Here is a 21,651-nt window from a genome sequence, read left to right as displayed (position 1 = left end):
ATGCAATTTTCAGTCATCATTTTTTATACTTTTGTAAAAATGAAAAATGAAAACAAAAGAGATCCCTCAGACAGCAGTTTGCTAACGATTGACGCTATGCTTGCTGGGCTACCTTCCCAGGTCATGTGACCCTCATTATGCTTGTCATAGTCCCTGTAGAGTCTTCAACACTGCACGGTTCAGTCTCCTGGTTCCCTCTTGGTGTTTAACTGGTTCCTCTGACTGGTTCTAAAGGGAAGATGAGATTCTAGATTGCTCCATTCTAACAGGTTCAGAACCAGATGGTCTGAAGGTTCAGTTGAATCTGGACAGGTTTACAAACTGACATCAAAGTTCTGGATTTTAAACATTTTAATTCTGGTTTTGTGACAAAACATGAAAACTCCTTCTCCTGATTTGCTCTTCCTCTTCTTCCTCCTCCTGACTTACTCTTTCTCCTCCTCAGACTGAAGCCATTTAAACTGACCTGTCTGTATTTATGTTCTAAGTTTTTGCTACTCAGATCTCAGCTGACCTTGTGTGAGTGTGACTGTGTATATTTATTATTATTAATACAACTATTATTATTATTGTTGTTGTGTTAAGTTGTTGTGTAGATGTTTTTCTGACCTGCATGATTCAAGTTGTTTGGTGTTAGTTTTTCTTTGAGTCTGTAAAGTTAAAAACTGTTAAACTGCACTAAAGATTAAAGGTTCTCGTTTCAGTCTGTTCTGTTTCACTTTTATTTTTTGTCACTATTATTATATTTCAAAAATGATTCAATAAACCAGAGAGAAAGTATTTGACAGAACATGACGGCATCTGCTTCCCTCTGCTGGTCAGACTGAGGACTGCAACAATGTACCACAGTGTTTTTCAACCTGAGGCTGCGGACATGCTGAGGGACACTTCAGCTGGGTGAGTTTGTAGTTTCTTCTCTCCTTTTTAATTTATTCATGAGATATTTAAACATAAAAACATTATCATTCTCATATTCTGAGTTTGTCAAAGTAAGAAAACCAGAATAATCAACTAATTGGCCTTCACTCAAAATGATTTCAACCAGAAACATTAAGTATTTATAGCTTAATATTTAAATATTAAGATTTAGTTCCTTGTTGCAGCGCTGACATCAGATATACTGTTTGTTTGGATAAGACTGAACAGATCTGGGTTAGGGTTAGGAAACATTTTGTCAAAATAAAGTGAAATTGAAGAAAATTCAGGTTTGGAGAAGAAATGTGAAAAATGAGACTTAAGTTATGTTAAAAATATATTTTGGACTTGTTTCAAACAACTGGATGTTTATTATCTTTGTGAAGAACAAAAACTTGACTGTAAATCAGCCAAGTCTTGGTTTGATACCTGTAGAAACTTAAAGAACCACCAGAATCTTGTTAGCAATATCTGTAGAACCTTTAAAGAATCAGACTCTTGTCAGCTATATTACTAGAACTTTATAGAACCAGAATCTTGTCAGTGACACCCCTACGCTTTGGCTACATTGAACACGTATGCGGGCCGTTCCGGAGCAGCTGTGCCGCAGTATGTTTATACTGGCTACACCTGCAGCGCAGGTACCCAGAAAACCTTCCACCACCCACAGGGGTCGCAAAAGGCAGCAGGCAAAGGGATACTGGCAGAAACTTAATAATATAAATTCATGTCTGTGAAAACTGCAGAACCTTAAAGAACTGAAATTATATCAATGATACCAGCAGAACTTGTAATGGAGGTCAGAGATCCCATACAGAATTGTAGTCCTACAGAACACATCTTTACAGAGAACCACTGAGCATTGAGAATCTTTTTATTTTTTCAGTTTTCATGTTCTCATGTTCTTTAACTTATTTCACAGTTGATGTTTTTTATGTTCTAATGTTTCATGCAAAAACATAAAGAACCAGACCTCCATGTTCCTGTTTCTCCATGGAAACTATCAGTCTATGGTTTCTGGACATGCCTCTTAACAGTCACATGACTCCTGAGGAGCTGCTGTGATTGATTGGCAGCTGGAGGTCACATGGCCTCTGCTCTTTCGCCAGCATCCTTTGTTGTGTGGCCCCGCCCTTACTGGGGCGTCAGGGGCGGAGCCTCCCTCCTCCCGGTGACATCATTGTGACGCTGTTGCGTCATCGCTGTGATGTCATCATGCAGCATGCAGCAGCAGAGGAGGACCATGGGACTATTTTTAGGCTCCACTCCGCAACACTACTGCCGCTCCCTCCTGCTCCCTCCTGGCACATTGCTATGGCAATACAATTGGTCCCGCCTTCTGATGCTATGACTTGCTGCCCTCTGTCTCCTTATTGGTCAATGGGGCCAAGGCAGGGTCCACCAATGATGTGGCAGGAAACAGTTTAAACCAGCCAATCACCATGTTAGACAGGTCCAGATCGTCCAATAGGATCTGAGCAGCGCCCATAAAGGATTTATGATCCATCCGACCGTAGTCACCCCACACAATGATCTACAGTCAGAGAGAGAGACAGGTAGAAATGTGGTTTATCTGTGAGTTAAGAGTTAAAATTCCTCAGTAAGACGATCATATGACTTCTGTAAATCACTTTCTGATTTCTGGTAGAACTTGTTTATTTCTACTATAAATAAATATGTATGTATGTATGTATATGTGTGTGTATATATGTATATATATGTGTGTGTGTGTGTATTATATACAGGGCTACTGGTTGGAATAGAAGCGAGTATATCTTTTATCTTATTTTTGTACATACTCTCATTTCTAAATTTATGCTCCTTTCTACTCTTGGTACTGGTACACTGGTACTGTATCATTTCCCCCCGGGGATCAATAAAGTATTTCTGATTCTGAGTAGTCTGTACCTGGATACAATTATCCATACAGAATATAATATAGCAGGTGACTGAGTGTACATATACACACACACACACACACACAAACTTTGTATATTACCTGCAGTACTTTTCCTTCTGGATTTTCTTCAAACTGCAGCTGTTGTTGATAAAGAGGGTCAAGTGTTTTTCTTGCCAGTCGTGTTCTTCTCTTCAACACACACTTCCCATTATCCATCAGATACACCTTCACATACGGAGCTACACACAAACACACACATGTATATTATTAACATACACGCAGAGTTCAGCTGCAGTCTGAACAGGTGACTAGTGAGATCAAAGCAGTAAAGACCCCAACTGAAATGTTCCCCAGAGCACTCTGATTGTGTACACTGTTCTACAGTGTAGCACAGATCGATAGGACAGTTCAGATGCCTTCATCAGTAGCACTCCGGTAACTCGTAGAGGACGGTCTAGACTTACTCTACATGTAAAGTGTCATGAGAATATTGTTGTGATTTGGCGCTATATAAATTAAATTAAATTGAAAAGAAGTTTGTGTGTTTTATGGTTGCTATCCCTTTGTTCTAATAAATCAGCATCTGTCTACTGTCATTTCTCTTCTCACACTGTAATAACTGTTAATAAATTGACCACCAGGTGTTGCCGTTAGCTGTTAGCTATCCTTTTAGCTTGTTAGTTGCCTGAATTCATTTCCTGTTTGTGGTATTATTGTGAATATTGTGTTACTGATTTCCAGTCTGCTGTGGCCTAAAACTCCAACTAAACATTTATAACAGAAAACACTTCAGATCTGACTGACACACATATTGGTAATACTTTAATTTAACCCACCACCTCCACATTTAGCATTTATTAGCAGTATATGAACAATTAATGCATTATTTATAAAACACGATAATGCAGTTGTAAACAGATGTAAAAGTCCTGCTGTGAAGTATTCAGAACTACACTTAATGAATGACTGGTAATGGAACACAGCTACACATATAAAATGACATTTATATTAACATGCCAAAGTTTTTGTTTTTTATTATTTATTATATTTACTCTTATCAAGTAAGTCATTTCCTACAAGCCCCCGGGCTCGGATCACCTCCACATCCAGACGCTCCTTCCTATACACCATCCTGATCTGGATATCACCTGACCAACCAACACCCAATCAGAGCTCTACACTAATGCATAAATGTAAACAGCAGACATACACAGTTAGAGACCAGCTGCTGAACATAGTGGAGCATTTAGCAGCTAAGATATTTAGAGCCAGATATTTCCCTCAAGAGTTGGTAGAAGCCAAAAAACAGATCAAACACAGATCTGCTGAAGTCTTCTGAATGTCAGTGATGCCCTTTGACCTTCAATATCCTTTACTATAACTCACAGTGAGAGTGACGTTCTCTGCGGTAATTCATCAAATGGATTTGGCAAGCTCCGCAAATCTTATAACCTATAACACAACGACAGCTGAAAGCTGTCATAAGTAAATCTAGTACATGGACCTTAATTACTTATAAATGATAAATAGTGTAATAGTGTGTAGTACAGTATTAGTACAGTGTAGTAGTGTGTTGTACAGTGTTACACAGCATAGGACAGTATGATAGTGTGTAGCATTTTCACCTGGAGTGTTCTTGTTGCCTTGTTTTCCCACAAGCCCCCGGGCTCGGATCACCTCCACATCCAGACGCTCCTTCCTATACACCATCCCGATCTGGATATCACCTGACCAACCAACAGCCAATCAGAGCTCTACACTAATGCATAAATGTAAACTCTAATATATAAATGCACTAATGTATAAACATAAACAGTAATGTATGAATGTGAACACTAATATATAAACATAAACACGAATGTATAAATGTAAACACTAATGTATGAACATAAACACTATTATATAAACGTATACACTAATGTATAATGTAAACACTAATGTATAAATACAAACACTAATGTATAAACATAAACACTACTGTATAAACATAAACACTAATGTATAAATACAAACACTAATGTATGAATGTAAACACTAATGTATAAATACAAACACTAATGTATAAACATAAACACTACTGTATAAACATAAACACTAATGTATAAATACAAACACTAATGTATGAATGTAAACACTAATGTATAAATACAAACACTATAAACTGTAAACTATAATGTATACAGATAATAACAAATACATAAATGTAAATTATACATAAATATATGTATATATAAATATATAAACAAAGTTAGGTAATTACCCATAGGGGGTGTGGCCAGAGTCTGCCGTCCAGCCAGCTGGGCGGGGCCTAATCCCTCCAGGAAGCCGGTGAACTGTTTATCTGATGCCAACTTCACTCCTGGAAATATAAGACTGAAGGGAGGAGACATTACAGATTAAAAAGAGGAGTGACAGATTAAAAAGAGGAGTGACATTAAAAAGAGGAGTGGCAGATTAAAAAGAGGAGTGACAGATTAAAAGAGGAGTGACAAGAAGAGGAGTGACATTAAAAAGAGGAGTGACAGATTAAAAAGAGGAGTGACATTAAGAAGAGGAGTGACAGATTAAAAAGAGGAGTGACATTAAGAAGAGGAGTGACAGATTAAAAGAGGAGTGACAGATTTGAAAGAGGAGTGGCAGATTAAAAAGAGGAGTGACATTAAGAAGAGGAGTGACAGATTAAAAGAGGAGTGACAGATTAAAAAGAGGAGTGAGAATGGAAACAGGAGTAATTCGTACGCTCCAGGTTTGGGTTCCTCAGCATCTGGATCGCGGCTCAGCTGTCGGGTGAAACGAGATTTAAACTCCACAGCCAAACCAGTTTCTACACTCCTCTGGACAGGAAGTCTCACGACCTTCTTCTTCTTCTCCTCCTCTGGATGGACAGGGGGAGACAGAGAGAGAGGAAGAAGAAGAAGAAGATGTGAACACCATCTGGTAACTTTTCAACACTGGATATTTGCAGCAGAGATCATTCAGCTAATATAAGTTACAAACATATAGACAGTTGACAACCAATCAGAGCTACGGAGAGGACTCCGATCTCAGACTGGGCCTGTTGGTCTACTGGTTAAACAGGTTCCATAATCATGAGGGTTTCAGTCGGCTGCAGTAATGTTGGTTCTGGTTCTTGTTATGGTTAGTTACGTTTTGTTTATTCAGAAGTCGCACAGATCAAAATCTGAGAATAAATTACATATATACATCACATAATTCCACTCACAGCAGCAGCCACGGGACATGAGCTGCTCAGCAGACAGACACAGTTAGAGACCAGCTGCTGAACATAGTGGAGCATTTAGCAGCTAAGATATTTAGAGCCAGATATTTCCCTCAGGAGTTGGTAGAAGCCAAAAAACAAATCAAACACAGGTCTGCTGAAGTCTTCTGAATGTCAGTGATACCCTTTGACCTTCAATATCCTTTAATATAACACACAGTGAGAGTGACATTCTCTGCAGTAATTCATCAAATGGATTTGGCAAGCTCCACAAATCTTTCTGTGATTATGGGCATGATGATCAACATGCAGCCAGCGATCCACAGTAGTTTGTATAAAGTGGAGAGGCTCGACCACTGAAGGGAGTCAACCTGTTCATGCCCAGGTTTTGCCCTTCAAGTATGTGGAGCATGTTTTGATCGCAAACACTGACTTTAGGCTAGGCCTTCATTGGTAGGTACTAGTTAATCACTACGGTCCCACTGATTGCATATTGCATTTTTGTTGTAAACACTAAACACAAACACTTTTGTCCACAGGGGCCGCCAAATTCAACACAAAATGAAAGGTCCTTGTAGATACTTTAATGGAAATCTCCATAATTCAGTGTACATCACTGTCATTAGCGTTTCACGTTTCACTTCAGCTGATGAAGTTGTGTTAGCTTCACAGATGAATTTAGATGATTGTAAATCATCAGATAACTTTAGAAGCTTGTTAACAGCAGCAGGTCAAACAGATACATCAACTTCTGAACAAGAGATATTATCGGCTGGTAGAGGAAACTGTTGACCAATCAAGAGCTCCAGTGTGTAATTGTGCAGCTCATTGGTTAAAACAGTAATTCGTTTATTTGTCCGTCTTTCACATTATCACTTAATGTTTCATTGATGAAAAACGTAAAGATTTTCATCATAGTTTTCAAAGGTTACTTTTTTATGTCAAAAAAACATCAATGCATACTTTTCATCAGTTTGAAAGTTTTTGTGGCCGAAATTAACGTTTAAATGAATGAAAGAGGTCAGGAGGTCAGAAGCAGACTGTAACCTGGAGACGGTCTGGTTGGTTTCAGGAGTAGTTAGATAAAATACAAGATGGCATAAAAAAAATTCAGTTAGAATATAAACATTATTTATATAGAGAGTAAATAGCAGGGAGCCCAATATTGATCCTTGTGGGACACATTTATCAACCATCTGACGATTTGAAACGATCATTGGTTTTAGTTGCTGCTTTTGGTTGATGGTGACTTTTACTGGTTACTGGTTAAACTGGGACTGACCCTCGGGGTTGAGCTGAGAGGCACTCTGACTCTTCTTTCCCAGTCCGACCATTCCCATCATCCTCATTCCGAAGCTTGAGCGTCGCTTCTTGTCGTCATCGTCATCGTCGTTTCTTCCCAACGAACAAATCTCTCCACCGACACTCGAAGACTTCGTGAGAGGAGCTGCAGATACCGCTGTTGCCCTGCAGGAGGAGAGAGGAACAACCACACCCATCAATCACCTGAGGGGGAGGTGGGGCATGGGGGAGGGGGGGGGGGGTTGGTCACACCAGCACACAGAGGAAGTGGTTGGCGTCACTACTGTTGCTATGACGAATGGTCTGACTCCAGTTGGAAAGCCTCATTGGTTGGTCGCTTACTTTGAAGGCTCAGGCTCCTCCTCCTCTCCTTCCTCCACTGATTCGCTCTTCTGCAGCATGGCTCCGCCCTTTGCTTCCCCCGCTACTTCCTGTGTTCCCTCTGACCCCGCCCCCAACTCCACTGATTGGCCCTGCAGAGCCTCCGCCCGACTGTTTCAGCCAATGAGAGAAGAGAACAGCAGCGTGCAGATAGAAGCATGCAGGAAGAAACAGAATGATGAAGAGCAACACACGATAACATGCTAACGTAAAGAAAGAAATGCTCACACAGGTAACAAACAACAGGATAATGTAATAATGCTAATAACATGGTATTTAAATAACAACATGCTAACTTAAACTCAGTGTGATATAACAAACAACAGAAAGTAACATGCTGACTGATGAGTGATGCATCATGGGATGTAAATGATTAATGGACTTCACTTAAATAGAGCTTTTCAACCTTAATGGTTCCCAAAGCACTTCACAGCTCAGTCTCATTCACAAACACATTCACACAGCGATGGCGACCGAGCTGCCATGCAAGGTGCTGGTCTCCATCAGGAGCAACTTAGGGTTCAGTGCTCAAGGACACTTCAACATGTGGACTGGGGGAGCCGGGGAATGAACCACTAACCCGCTCTACTCTGCTCTACCTCCCATGAGACAGTGCTAACCACTTCAAAAAAATTGGAAAACACAGTCTTATTGGGAAAATATCGCGATGGTGTGATTTATGATACTGACAGTGAGAATATTTAAAAACCTGCAAAAGATGAAAAGCAGAAAAACTAAATACTGATACAAGATTCAGGGCCACAGCAGTTTTCACTACTATTAGACTGGTTTCTTTAGCTAAGACGTGTTGATGTCGTTGTATATTTATTAGAAACGTGCCACAAATGTTAAGAACTCTCAAGAATAAAAACAAACTAATGTAGAATCACATTTTCTGTGATTGGCTGCTGGCCTCACCTAATCCTCCGGACAGATCGGGTGTCGTTGGACATGGCCGACACTTCGCTGACATCACTATCTGATGATTTAAAGGACAGACTGTCTCTCATCTGGAGACACAGACAGAAGACAGGTGAGCAGGTGAGCAGGTACATAATCAATGACGTATGTATTGGGTAATATGTTGATCACCTTTGATGGATCCTTCATCACACCTACAGAGACAAAAGAGGACAGTTAGTTTATTACATCACTCTGATGTCATAGTTTTGGTCAGTGATGTCACTGAATCCTGTGGTGATGTATCTAAATATATTTAAATGTTCCTGCTCACATACACAGGAAATGTACTCAGACACAGAAGTGACATCACACCATGAAAGCCAACCAATCATTAGCTCCGACTCACTGACATCACAGACAGCATCATCAACAGACAGTGAGACGTGATCTCACTGTTATTATTCATTTCATGTCATCAGTGATCAAACAAAGATCAACATGTAAAACATCTGATTTGTGTTTTCAAATCTTCAGATTTACTGAGAGCAAATATCTGCTGACGAGATGAAACTCATCAGACTGGAAATGTATGTAATGGAAAGTTTTACAGCGACTCAGAGAGAAAATATCAAAGAGATAAATACAGATCATCTCTACCTTCTTTGTTCAGCGGTAACATCTCTCCTTCACATTTCAACGATGGATGATGTATGGAAAACAACAGAACATCAACCGCCAAGAAATTATTCACAAACACTTCAAATGACACAAACCAGAGAAACATGGACAAACACGGATGGATTACGGCTGGATACTGAACTGTAAAGTCGGACATCCTTTAATAACTGTTGAGAGACAGACTGAAGTTTAGTTACATTTGACTCCACAATGACTGCTGCCATTGATGGAGGCAGTACGCATCATTTATGAAACATTTGTTGAGCATAAATCTGCAGTAATGCGACGTGTTTGACTCATGGACAGTCAGTACGTTTATAGACATCATTAGGCTGATATTGAACAGTTATGAATAAGCTAAAAAGGAATTCTTGTAGACTTTATGGCTTCCTGCCCTTTCTTCCTCGAGAAGTGAATCCTTCCCCCGATAATGTTTATTAAAAAAAGGGAATAGTGAACTATTATTTTATAAAAATTGGTTATTTAAAAACAGTATATATATATATATCATATATCATGATACCTTAATTTCTTCATCCACAAAACTTAATTGTGTATCTCAGGTTTCAATTTTGTGTCAGACTCTTTTCATTTGAATCACATAATTAGTTGACATAATAATGGTTTACTTTCTATGCAGATGATACAGTTATATCTTCCTGTCAACCTACTGATACCAGCCGTCTGATTGGCCTAAAGGACTGCTTTTATCATATTAAGTGTTGGGTGTCTTGTAGTCTGACTCACCAGATGTAGGCTGCTGGGATAAATCTAACGAGTATTTCAGTCTCCATTCCCCTCCCCTTCTGCTAACTGCCCTGTCTGTGGTTTTAGGCTTCACCTGAAAGTCACTAAATCATCTGCAGTTTGTACAAAATGCAGCAGCAAGGCTTTAAATTGGAACCACGAGAGAAGAACACATTACTTCAATTTTAGCATCATAGATTTCCCATTGCTTCCAGAATATAGTTCAGAATTCAGTAAATCACTTGAATGAATTGGCTATAAGTTTTATTTCAGGCACACTGAGGGCATCCTGTTTACTTTCTGTGGAATAAATAACTGTTCACACTCTGTGTCTTCTTTTAAATGTCTGCTAACTTTAAATGGACTTGTAACAGTTTATATCTCCTGGAGACCATTATGCTATTTCATTTGTTTTTATTATTTGATGTAATTTATTATTTGATGTATCTGGTTTAACTGTATCATGTTATTAATGCCTCTCCTGATGTTCGATTAAGCACTTTTTCACTTTTGTTAAGAAAAGTTATTATATATAGATACTGCTGTTGATGATTGTGGGACAACACCCAGCTTAAACGTTCTATAGGGGGAGGAGCTACCTGTCTAGGGGTGGGTGTGGCTAACAGGTGGTACTATACCATTGGCTGTTTTCTTCTGCAGGTCCTCCCATGTGACCTCTGCATCATGGCAGAGAGAGAGATGATTGGTCAGACTACAGCAACACTGACTGAACTGTTCAGGTGATCCTTCTGATCTCAAACCAGTTAAACCAGCAGAAACACAGAGTCAAATCCCAGTATTAATCATCGACACATCTACACACACCTGGACAACAACACCTGGTTTATGAGTTTACGAGCTGACGAGGATCACCTGAACGCATCATCAGATCCACCTGAGATTCTGACTTGCCTTTTCTGGTCCCTCCAGGTGTTGCTGAGCGTCTGTCTGGCTCTGAACCAGACAGGTGGGATGTGATGCCATCAGCGTGATGTAATAAAGATGAACACAGGAATGACTGAATGAATAGTGATGATGGAGAATGTCTGACACACACAGATCTGACTGCAGGGCCTCCAGCTACTGGTTCTACTGGATCTAACGGTCTAAAATGACTGGACAGACTGGTTTACACACACCAAACCTGTGATGTACACACCTGGAGTCTGTGGAGGCGGGGCAGGTGAGGGGGCGGGTGTAGGTGTCAGGACAGGCGTTGGAGCAGGTGCAGGGGGAAGAGTGGGTTCAGGACACGGCTGTGATTGGACTAAAGGAGCTGTGGGCAGGGTAGCAGCTGGGGGCAGGGCTTGGGCAGGTGTTGGAGCAGGGGGTGGGGCTTGGGCAGCCATTGGGGCAGGTACAGGAGCTGGGGTTGGGGCTTGGACAGGAGCTGGGGTATGGGCTGGTGCTGGAACTGGGGACGGGGCTAGGACTTGGACAGGAGCTGGTGTAGGTGCTGCTACTGGTGCAGGTGCAGGAAGTGGGTGGGGTTGGGTGGGTCCAGGAGGAGGCGGGGCTTGTATTCGTATCAGAGGAGGTGGTTGATTATTGACAGGGGGAGGGGCTTGTTTGTGGACAGGGGCTGGGGTCTGATGTTGTAGAGTGGGAGGAGCTACAGTTGCATTTGGTGCTCCTGTGGTGGGTGTGGCCAAAACTGATGGACAGCAAAAGATTTTAGAGAAATTAAAAAGAAAAGATGATCAATGAGATGCATGAAAACGGACATACTAAGAGATGATGAATGATCACATGACCTATTTCAACAACTAACCAATCATATTTTGACTTCGACCGTTAAAACTACAGTTTGCCGTCATTAATTCTGAGAAATAACAAGGACACTGAGTAAATGTGAGATGAGGTGAGCAGGTACCTGAACGTGAATTACCAGTGGGACTCAAGCCCCACCTCCCTGGTCTCATATTCAACATAAAGCGTTGCTGAACAAGTAGGAAAACCACCTTCTGTCACCGGGATGGTGTAGTTTTTCCAGACAGACAAAATGACCAGTTGCAGTTGTCAAAAGAGCAGCTAGCTTGCAACACAGAAGTTTGTTTACAGGTGAGCTCTTAAAATACACCTGTGTCTTCGAGAAGGTCATGGACTTTTTATGTTTTTTGTGGTGGCTATCAGCTGATCTGCAGCCTGTCTGAGCCTGAAGGACTCACTCTGCTTCAAACAAAGTTCTTGCTGGATCTTCTAAAAGCATCTGAAACTGCCTTTTTAATGTTGCACTGGAGGAGGGCTGTGTCCAATAATTTCTGTAACTTTCCAACAGTCACACTCACTTCATGGCGTGGTTGGTCAGGTATGTGAAGGTGTGAAAGAATGATAGTGTTTCCACTATCATTTACATTCCTTCAGTCACTGTGCTCAGTCATGTTGATGCGCTTCCTGTTACCTTACATACACATTTTAGTGCCAGTTTTAGATCAGTGCTCAGTGTCAGCAGGTACTCTTGAGCTGAGTTGAGCTATTGGAATCTGTATTGGGAGAGAATGAGTCGGATTGGTGCATCCCTTTCCTGGCCACCGTGCACTTTCCAGCAAGCACCCCTACCAGGCTTGGCTCCAGGAGAAGCCCCCAGTTCCCAAGAAGCTCTTCTGAACTTGCAGCTCCATAAGGGTGGTCTGGGCTTTCACCAGGGCAGCTTCCAGGGTCATAGAGGTAAGCAAACCCAATCCACCAGATTAAGGTGGAGATTCTTGGAGGGATCCCCAGAGAGAGCTGGAGGACTTTGCTAGGAAAAAGGACATATATGCTACTTTTCTTAGCCTGCTAATCACCGGGGCCAGGACCAGATAAGCTGAGTGGATGGATGGATATCAGGATGAAGGAGACAATGACGGACAGCTTTATGGGCATTTAGAAACACTTTGATGTTAGACATGTTCAGACCACATGAAGTATGAGCTGTTTTGTTTGAAGCAGACTGAGGCCTTGACACGATCCTAGGATAGAAACTTGGACCTTCTGGGGGGACTAAATCTCCCAGCATGCCCAAGGACCAAACACATGCAACATGAAGATATAATATGTTTTCTGTTGTCAGAGGTTGTCAGAGGTTTCTATCAAACCAGTACAACACAAATATCACGGATACTAGAAAGTTCTCCTTTTTAAACGTACTACAAAGAAGCAGACCTGTTCTAGTTCTAAACTGAGGGAACAGAGCAGGTGAACAGCACTCAGGTGTTAAACTTCACGCAGATCACAGTCTGTACCTGTGTGCACAGTGTCAGATGGTTCTCCTCCATCTGAAAGACAAAACCCACTGTTAAACCGCTACGACCCCTCCAGGGTCTATTTTGAGACAAATGCTTTTTCATTATACATGCTCCCACTTGCTCATTTCATTCATAGGCATCTACACAGTAAAGCCTGAAACTCCCACTAACAGACTGGATGTCTGCTAACTTTCTTCAATTAAATTCAGATAAAATTGAATTTATCTTCATTAGCTCTGACAAACTGCATACAGATTTAAAATCCTCTCATGGTTTCTTTTCAAACAACACATAAGCCTTCTGTCAAAACCGAGGTGCATTATTTTATTCCAGTCTTAATTTTGAGATTCCTGTCAGCAAGGTCGTCCAATGTTGTTTTTACCATCATGTATTCATTTCTGAGCTTCAGAGAGACCAAAGCCATGATACATGTTGACATTACTGTAATGTAAAGAAAACAGACTGCAGCAGCCAGACTACTAACACAAACCAAGAAAGGAAATCATATTACTCCCCTCTCAATGTCTTTACAATGACAACAAGTTTATAACAGAATCAATTTCAATATTTTACTCATTACCTTTAAAGCACTTTATGGCCGCAGACTTTATCTCTGAATTACTGTGTCTTTATTCACCTGTTGGCTGTTCTCATGTCCACACTAAAGAGCACCTTGGCTCTGGAAAACCTGCCTGATAAACTCTTTTAAATCAATTCTGAAAATGTATTTTTATAATCTTTGGGTAAATGTGTCTGCATGTGTGTATTCATGTGCATGCAGGTTGGTTTATGTGTGAAATTCACAAGTAACAGGTTTGTTGTATGTTTTTCCTTTTTTCTGTTCCTTTTCCCCCCCTTGTTAAGCACTTTGTAATCTCTGTTTTTGATAAATAAATAGCACAGGTACTGTAACTGTGATCAGCATCATGTGAACACTGCCAGCAGCTGCTTGGCTGGTTGGAGGCGTCACCTGACAGGTAACTAACACACATACTTCTGTCTGGAGCTCCTTTGGGCGGGACGATGGGCAGCTGCCGTCCTCGGCGGCTGCAGACCGGCGTTCCTGACGGACTCGTCTGGGTCGATCCACCTCGTGGGTTCACCCTGTTGGATAAAAACACCGGAATCAAACTATCAACCTAACAGCAGAGAAGCAAGGCAGTGGCTGCAAGGTCACAGGTCAGGGGTCAAAGTGGTCGTAGGCTTTTGTTTATGTAGATTTGTGCTTTGCACTGATCACTGTCCCCATGGTTTGATCACCTCAGGAGTCAGAAGTGAAATGTTTGATCAGTAGATAGTTTGGCACAAAGAAACCTTGGAACTGGTTTTCACTTGATGTTTAGGTTACGTCATCTGTTATAGTCACTCCAAACTAAACCAGGCGTGTCCCCAGGACAAATGTTTTGGCTTCAGTTGTTGTTTTGAACAGGTCAACGACCGCTGTGTGATTTCATTGTACTGCCACTGATAAAACAATCAGAACCTGTGTTTACTTCCTGTTTTGAAGAAGTTGGGAGTTGCGTCCTCATGCTGGTGCGGTTGTCATTAAACCACAATCAGGCTGAATCCAAAAGACCAGATGTCCCTGCAATTGCAAACTTAACAGGCGCTGAGGACTGTACCAGTCCAGTTTTGTGAACTTAGACTAGACCCACAATCATCCCTGAATCAAATCCAAACCATTCATGGAAGACCGCTGCTGGTGTTGGGTGTACAGGTAAAACCTTGGGGTGCTGGCTGTAAGGATACATCATACCCCGAGAAATAAATAAACAGAATCACCCACCATGGTTTTAGTGTTTCGTATTCAATTGTGTTTCCTCGGGCTCAGACCAACTGGTTGGCAGAGGATCACACTCAGACCAGTGTGGGTACACAATACCATAATTTAAAGGTTAATTCTGTACTTTTATACAAACTAGTGAGCTGTTCCAAAAGTCTGTCCACAGAGAAGATCATCTGCAGTAGCCAATAGCTGACGTGTTTAACTTTTAAAAGACAAAATAACACAATGCTCTTCTTACAAAAAAAATGTTGACTACATAAGCAAAAAACGGACCAATACTTGGTTGTTTAATACACTCAGAGGTTTTGTTTATACAACCTTTCTTGCTCTGGCATGACCAGTAGCTTCTGGTGGCTAATGCTAGCTAATGTCAGATACATACATGTTGTTGTATAAATGGCATTACTGAGTCACTTCACTGACTTCATGACTCTTTTCTACCTGTGCTACCGTTTGTTTACGTTTTAGCATTTAGTTATATTCTCTAACTACCACTTGGGCACATGGAGGCTGCTGTAGGGAAAGTTACATCGTCTCACTTTCAACAGCAAATTAACATCAGTGTGTTTCTCCTCTGGCTATGATCAGAAGTGTTGTACCTGTAACCACACCCAATAGTGATGTCACAGTGTACTGGACACCTGTACATCACTGCAACAAGGTGAGAAGTTTAACCACTGGAGTAAAAACAAGATTTACAGGAGAACACTACAGACACATCACAGTTTGTATAACTGAAGTCTGCAAGTCCAGAAGAGGTTTGGCTTCAGCCTGAGTTCACAGCAGCATGATGAATCCACTTCCTAAGTGTAGATGGGAAGACACTGAAAAATCTGTTCTCAGAAAGAAAACAAAAATGCTTCAGGAGCTCAGGAACTCATGCAACACAATCAACACACAACCAACAAACAACCAACGAACAAAGAAATAACCAACAAACAAAACGTGCAAAAAAAAAGAATTATACCCAACAGAAGATAAAAAGACAACAACAGGTAGTTAGGACGGTGACGTCACTGTGAGCCAATCAGGAAGCAGAGGGGGAGGGGTTAAAAGAAAAGGGGGTGTGGCCCATGTTCAGACTGATGATGTCATGCTTCTCTTATAAGAACCAGTCAACAAACATCACGGAGGCAGAGCCACTTTTTGATTGGTCGGCTGCAGGTCACCTGGTCGGGGCAGGTGATGGGGGGGCGGAGCGTCCGGATCTCAGATGAGCGGAATCAGCTCGGTCAGTAGAGTGGGAACGTGTGTACACGGGCCGGTCCACCATCGCTCGTTGGTCAGCGGACCGAGAGCGACTGTAATAATCCCGTCGTTCCATCCCCCGACTGTACCTGCACATCACCATGACAACTGTCACCCACTGTCACGATGACAACCATTGCACCTGCGGGAAGGGTTAGTTAATCACATCACCCTGACAACCACTGCACCTGCAGGGGGGTTAGTTAATCACATCACAGTGATGACTGTCGGCTGGTCGTACCTTCGGAGGGCTGCGAGGCAGCTAAACAGGGAGTTTAAGGCACTGAAGAATGGAAATCAAACACCAAAGCAGAAGAAAATTGAAGGAAAACCTGCTACAATTTGGCACTTTATTCAGTCTCAATGAGAGAGCAGACACAGCAAAGCATGCTGGGAGAGAAATTAGGGAAGTTCTATGGCCTTTGTCAACACAGAGTTTGATATCTTGAATGCAGCATGATCAGTTTGTAACCGGAACCGCAGTGTTCTTACCTGTACACTTGCTCTGTGACCAAATAATCTCAACTCAAAGGTCCAGTCACAAACTTCTAGAACCAAATAGACAGAACCAGAGTCCAGCTGGAGATATCACAAGAACGCTGTTGTCCCAGTTTAGACTTTCCAGGAACACAAATTTAAACTTGACGTACTCTGTATTGAGAAAGGCCTCTAGTTTGGAAGGAAGGATGAAGGAGGAAGTGAGGCTGAAGAACTGCTAATATCTACATCCTTCAAACTGTCTGCATGTCAAACTGCCTGACTGTTTACCTCAAAAGTTCCTCGTCGTAGGTGTCAGGTTCGTAGGGGAAGTCAGGAATGAAGTCCTGACTAAAGAACAGAAACATGTCAAAACTCCAGAACAGGATAAATCACCAAATTCTGACTGACTTTTGACCCCAGAACACACCTGCACCTTCAGGTAGATCCTACCTGACAACAGTCAACAATCAGACTTCTGTGTCCTTCAGAAGTCCTCTGAAGGGCACGCCTCTTCAAAGTCTGACCCCGACTGTCAGATCAACATCTTACAGGAAGTAAATCTTTTTCAAACATCACTGAGTGCTAATGTTTTATGAAGACGACGCCATCCTCTAACACTACATTACCCATAAGCCCCTGGGGCTTACCTGTAGTTCTCACAGCTCCCATTCATCGTGTGGTTTGTCCAGGGAGTTTGATTAGGCCCGTTAAAATATCTTGCACACAGAAAAACACACACATGTAGATGAGATGGTGTTGACTTTTATCCTGCATCTAGTGCAACTACTAGTACTCTGAATACTACTACTACTACTACAACTGTGATTATTCCTACTACAATTGCAGTACCTGTCGTGGGAATCGAGAGAGTTGGCAACAGACATTCTCCTCAGTGATCTCCTAAATACACAGAGACAGACAGTCAGACAGACCAGTACTACAAACTGTACAACAATTAGCACTATGGCCAGGACTACAACCTTTACTACAACCTGGACTATAACTTGTACTAAAGCCCGTAGTATAACCAGTGCTACAACTAGTACTACAACCTGTACTGCAACCAGTAAAACCAGCATAAGCAGTGCTACAACCAGTACTAAAACCAGCAGTATCCCTAGTACAACAACCAGTACTGAACACTACTACCAATAGTAGTGTTGGTTTTCCAATTCAATTCAATGTTATTTATATAGCTCCAAATCACAACATAAGTTATCTCAGAGAACTTTTCATAGAGCAGGTCTAGACCGTACTCTTTATGATATTGAAGGGTTTCAGTTCTACAACTAGCACAACAGTACTAAAACCTCACTAGTTAAACCAGTATTAAAACCAGTAGTAATACTAGTATTAAAACCAATACCACACTGCTACTCCACATATCTGCAAATGACATGGTATCGGAAGTGTTCTGGTTTCCGTCTGGAGTCCGTTGTCTGTTCCTTGGTTGCATGCAGGTAAAGAGTCCGTGTGGAGAGCAAAAGAGGCGGAACGCATCTCGGAAACAATCGACAGTTGATGACTATTTAGCTTTTTAATCAATCCCGGAACCCTAGAGATCAGCTTTTTATCAGCTTTTTTAAAATGCATCTGCATTCAAATCATTGTCAGACGATAGACGATGGGTTCTGAGATTGGTAATTGTACTTTAAACTATGGCCAGCACATGGAAGAGGAAGTCTTGGCCCAGACATCCGTTATCTGGGATATTTGCTGGCTACACCGGAAGCCCCGCGACATTGGCCGTTGCCCCCAGAGGCTAAATAGTCATCAATAGCCGATGGGTTTCGAGATTATGTCCTGATTGACTAGTTTGTGGGCTGATTGGCCGGTGTCCAGGTGACCCAGGTCAGGTGTGTTGCTGTGTGTTGCCATAGTTACCTGTCCAGGCTGCTGTACTGGCAGGCATCAGAGTACGCTCGGCTCAGTTTGGAGCCTCGCAGAAGCCGCACCGCGTCCTCCCGGTACAACGGGTACAAAGGGTTACCGCTGGCAACCAGAGGTCAAAGGTCAAAGGTCAGAAGTCAGAGGTCAGCAGGTCAGAGGTCAGTGGGTCAGAGGGATAGACTGTATATAAAGATGGACGACATGACAGCTCCTCAAAAATGAAGCCAAAACGTCTTGCCCCCTGGTGGCTGGCTGCAGTATAGATCATAAGCCCCGCCCACTCCATGTTAGCAGAAGGGACATGGGCCAAAGTAAAAAAATGTACATGTCAAATAAATTTTTCCCAAAGAAGGTTTCTGTCAATTTAGGACGTTCTTATCAGCTGATGTTTGTTCAAGTGTTGATTTTTATAAGTTTGGTTTTAATTAGTTATTTGATTGCTGTGATTGACTGTGAAGTGCTTGCAATTGGGTCGGGCGGGTGTATGGGTGGGACCTCTATAGCATGGCTCCACCTCCCAATTACTACTGCACAGACTCTGGCTCCAAATGACATCGCCAGTGCAAGATGGCAGCGGTTGTATCTGGAAGAGTTTGGCTTCATTTCTGTACAGTGGGAGGAAGTGGAGACGCGTCGGCCATCTTTATATACTATGGTTCAGAGGGATGGAGGGAGAGTGACAGTGAGTGGTGTGAAGCTGATTGGCTGTCTGGACACCAGAGATTCATCAGTTCCTAAATAAATAAAGTTCAGTAAAAAACAGCTGCTTCAAATATTTCGAACTGGAAGAAACTAATCTAAACCAAATAATGTTCCTGCCAGAACACAATATATCTGATTTATCTCATTTAATCTGCTCTGATCACATCTCTTCTAATCTCATCTCGTGTCCTGTCTCATGTCATCTAATTGAATTTTGTTTAATCTCATGTTATGTCTGATGTAACATGTGATTTCATCTCCTCTTATCTAATCTGGTCTCATTTCACTTCATCTTGTTTCACGTTATCTCATTTTATCTTTTTTCAACTCTAGTCTAATCTCATTGTCCTATCTGGTCTCATCTGATTCGCTATCATCTCATCTAATCGTGTCCAATCGTTTCTCTCCTTATGTCATATATTTTTTGTTTGATTTTATGTTCTATCATTTCATTCTGCCACATCTCATCTCATTTCACGACATCTGGAATTATCTCATCTAATCTAATATAATCTCATCTCATCTGGTCTCACTAAATCAGGGTGACTCTTAAATCACTTTCTCTCATATCATTACTTTCTCATTTCACATCCTGTCTCACTGTCTTATCTTAATTCACCTGTCTCAACATCTGAAGTTATCTCAAACAGTCTGAACCTCATGTCATTGAATCCAGTTTTGTCTCATTATGTCCATTCTCGTTACTGAATCCAACATTAAGTCCGCTCGTCTCAGTTCATCTCAGTCTAACATGTCTGAATCTCATCCGACTCCATCTCCACATTTCGAGTTACAATGAACACACAAGCACAGACAGCTGGTTACCTCTGAGGCGGCGGTTGGCTCGGCGACCGTGACCTCATCCTGACCACGTCGGATCGAGAGCAGTGATTGGACGACATCACCTGCTCTGGCACTGAGAGGGTGGAGCTGTGGAAGTCCCGCCCACTCTGTCTGTATTCTGGACACACAGAGAAAAAGAGGGGGAGTTGAAGCGTCAGACCAGCATTTAATCAATTCAATTCAATTCAATTCAATTCAATTTTATTTATATAGCGCCAAATCACAACAGTCATCTCATGACACTTAATAGAGCTAAAAATAGAGCAGGTCTAGACCGACTCTTTATAATGTTATTACAGAGACCCAACAGTTCCCACCATGAGCAAGTACTTTGGCGACAGTGGCAAGGAAAAACTTCCTTTTAAGAGGCAGAAACCTCGAGCAGAACCAGACTCTAGGTGGGCGGTCATCTGCTTTGACCGGTTGGGTTTGAGAGAGAGAGGGGGGGGGGGGACAGACAGACAGACAGACAGACAGACAGACAGACAGAAAGAGACAGAGAGAGAGAGATAGACGTAGAGACACAGATAGACAGACAGACAGACAGGCAATCACAGTGATTTACATTAAATAAGACTCTCCTGTGGTTCTGTGAGGAACATCGTAGTCTGTGAAGAACATCGTAGTCATGTTACATTATATAATAGTCTCCTGTGGTTCTGTGAGGAACATCGTAGTCATGTTACATTATATAAGAGTCTCCTGTGGTTCTGTGAGGAACATCGTAGTCATGTTACATTACATGAGTCTCCTGTGGTTCTGTGAAGAACATCGTAGTCATGTTACATTATATAAGAGTCTCCTGTGGTTCTGTGAGGAACATCGTAGTCATGTTATATTATATAAGAGTCTCCTGTGGTTCTGTGAGGAACATCGTAGTCATGTTACATTATATAAGACTCCTGTGGTTCTGTGGAGAACATCGTAGTCATGTTACATTATATAATAGTCTCCTGTGGTTCTGTGAGGAACATCGTAGTCATGTTACATTATATAATAGTATCCTGTGTTTCTGCGAGGAACATCGTAGTCATGTTACATTATATAATAGTCTCATGTGGTTCTGGGAGGAACATCGTAGTCATGTTACATTACACCAGTCTCCTGTGTTTCTGGGAGGAACATCGTAGTCATGTTACATTACACCAGTCTCCTGTGTTTCTGCGAGGAACATCGTAGTCATGTTACATTACATGAGTCTCCTGTGTTTCTGAGAGGAACATCGTAGTCATGTTACCTTATATAAGAGTCTCCTGTGTTTCTGGGAGGAACATCGTAGTCATGTTACATTATATAAGAGTCTCCTGTGTTTCTGTGAGGAACATCGTAGTCATCTTACATTATATAAGAGTCTCCTGTGGTTCTGCGAGGAACATCGTAGTCATGTTACATTACACAAGTTTCCTGTGGTTCTGGGAGGAACATCGTA

The 21,651-nt window shown here is 41.7% G+C and overlaps 1 protein-coding gene across 1 annotated transcript in view; it reads right to left on the bottom strand.

The window, feature by feature from the left end:
• Nucleotides 1-2,260: 2,260 nt before the first annotated feature.
• LOC139298735 (regulating synaptic membrane exocytosis protein 2-like) overlaps nt 2,261-21,651 on the bottom strand; it is a 46,451-nt gene continuing 27,060 nt past the window's right edge. Inside the window, exons 19-32 of the mRNA XM_070921483.1 lie at nt 20,205-20,340; nt 16,229-16,396; nt 14,268-14,377; nt 11,206-11,700; nt 10,959-11,000; nt 8,811-8,833; nt 8,637-8,728; nt 7,680-7,829; nt 7,318-7,502; nt 5,555-5,690; nt 5,076-5,188; nt 4,441-4,542; nt 2,915-3,054; nt 2,261-2,449 (exon numbers count right to left, since the gene is read on the bottom strand). Of these exons, the coding sequence (XP_070777584.1) occupies nt 2,261-2,449; nt 2,915-3,054; nt 4,441-4,542; nt 5,076-5,188; nt 5,555-5,690; nt 7,318-7,502; nt 7,680-7,829; nt 8,637-8,728; nt 8,811-8,833; nt 10,959-11,000; nt 11,206-11,700; nt 14,268-14,377; nt 16,229-16,396; nt 20,205-20,340 (2,081 nt within the window). The remainder of the gene's footprint in view (nt 2,450-2,914; nt 3,055-4,440; nt 4,543-5,075; nt 5,189-5,554; nt 5,691-7,317; nt 7,503-7,679; nt 7,830-8,636; nt 8,729-8,810; nt 8,834-10,958; nt 11,001-11,205; nt 11,701-14,267; nt 14,378-16,228; nt 16,397-20,204; nt 20,341-21,651) is intronic.

The sequence above is a fragment of the Enoplosus armatus genome, chromosome 16, assembly GCF_043641665.1.
Source record: "Enoplosus armatus isolate fEnoArm2 chromosome 16, fEnoArm2.hap1, whole genome shotgun sequence".
NCBI classification, from domain to species: Eukaryota; Metazoa; Chordata; class Actinopteri; order Centrarchiformes; family Enoplosidae; genus Enoplosus; species Enoplosus armatus.
The sequence above is the reverse complement of the archived record's forward strand: the minus strand, read 5'-3'. Positions and strand labels throughout refer to the sequence as shown.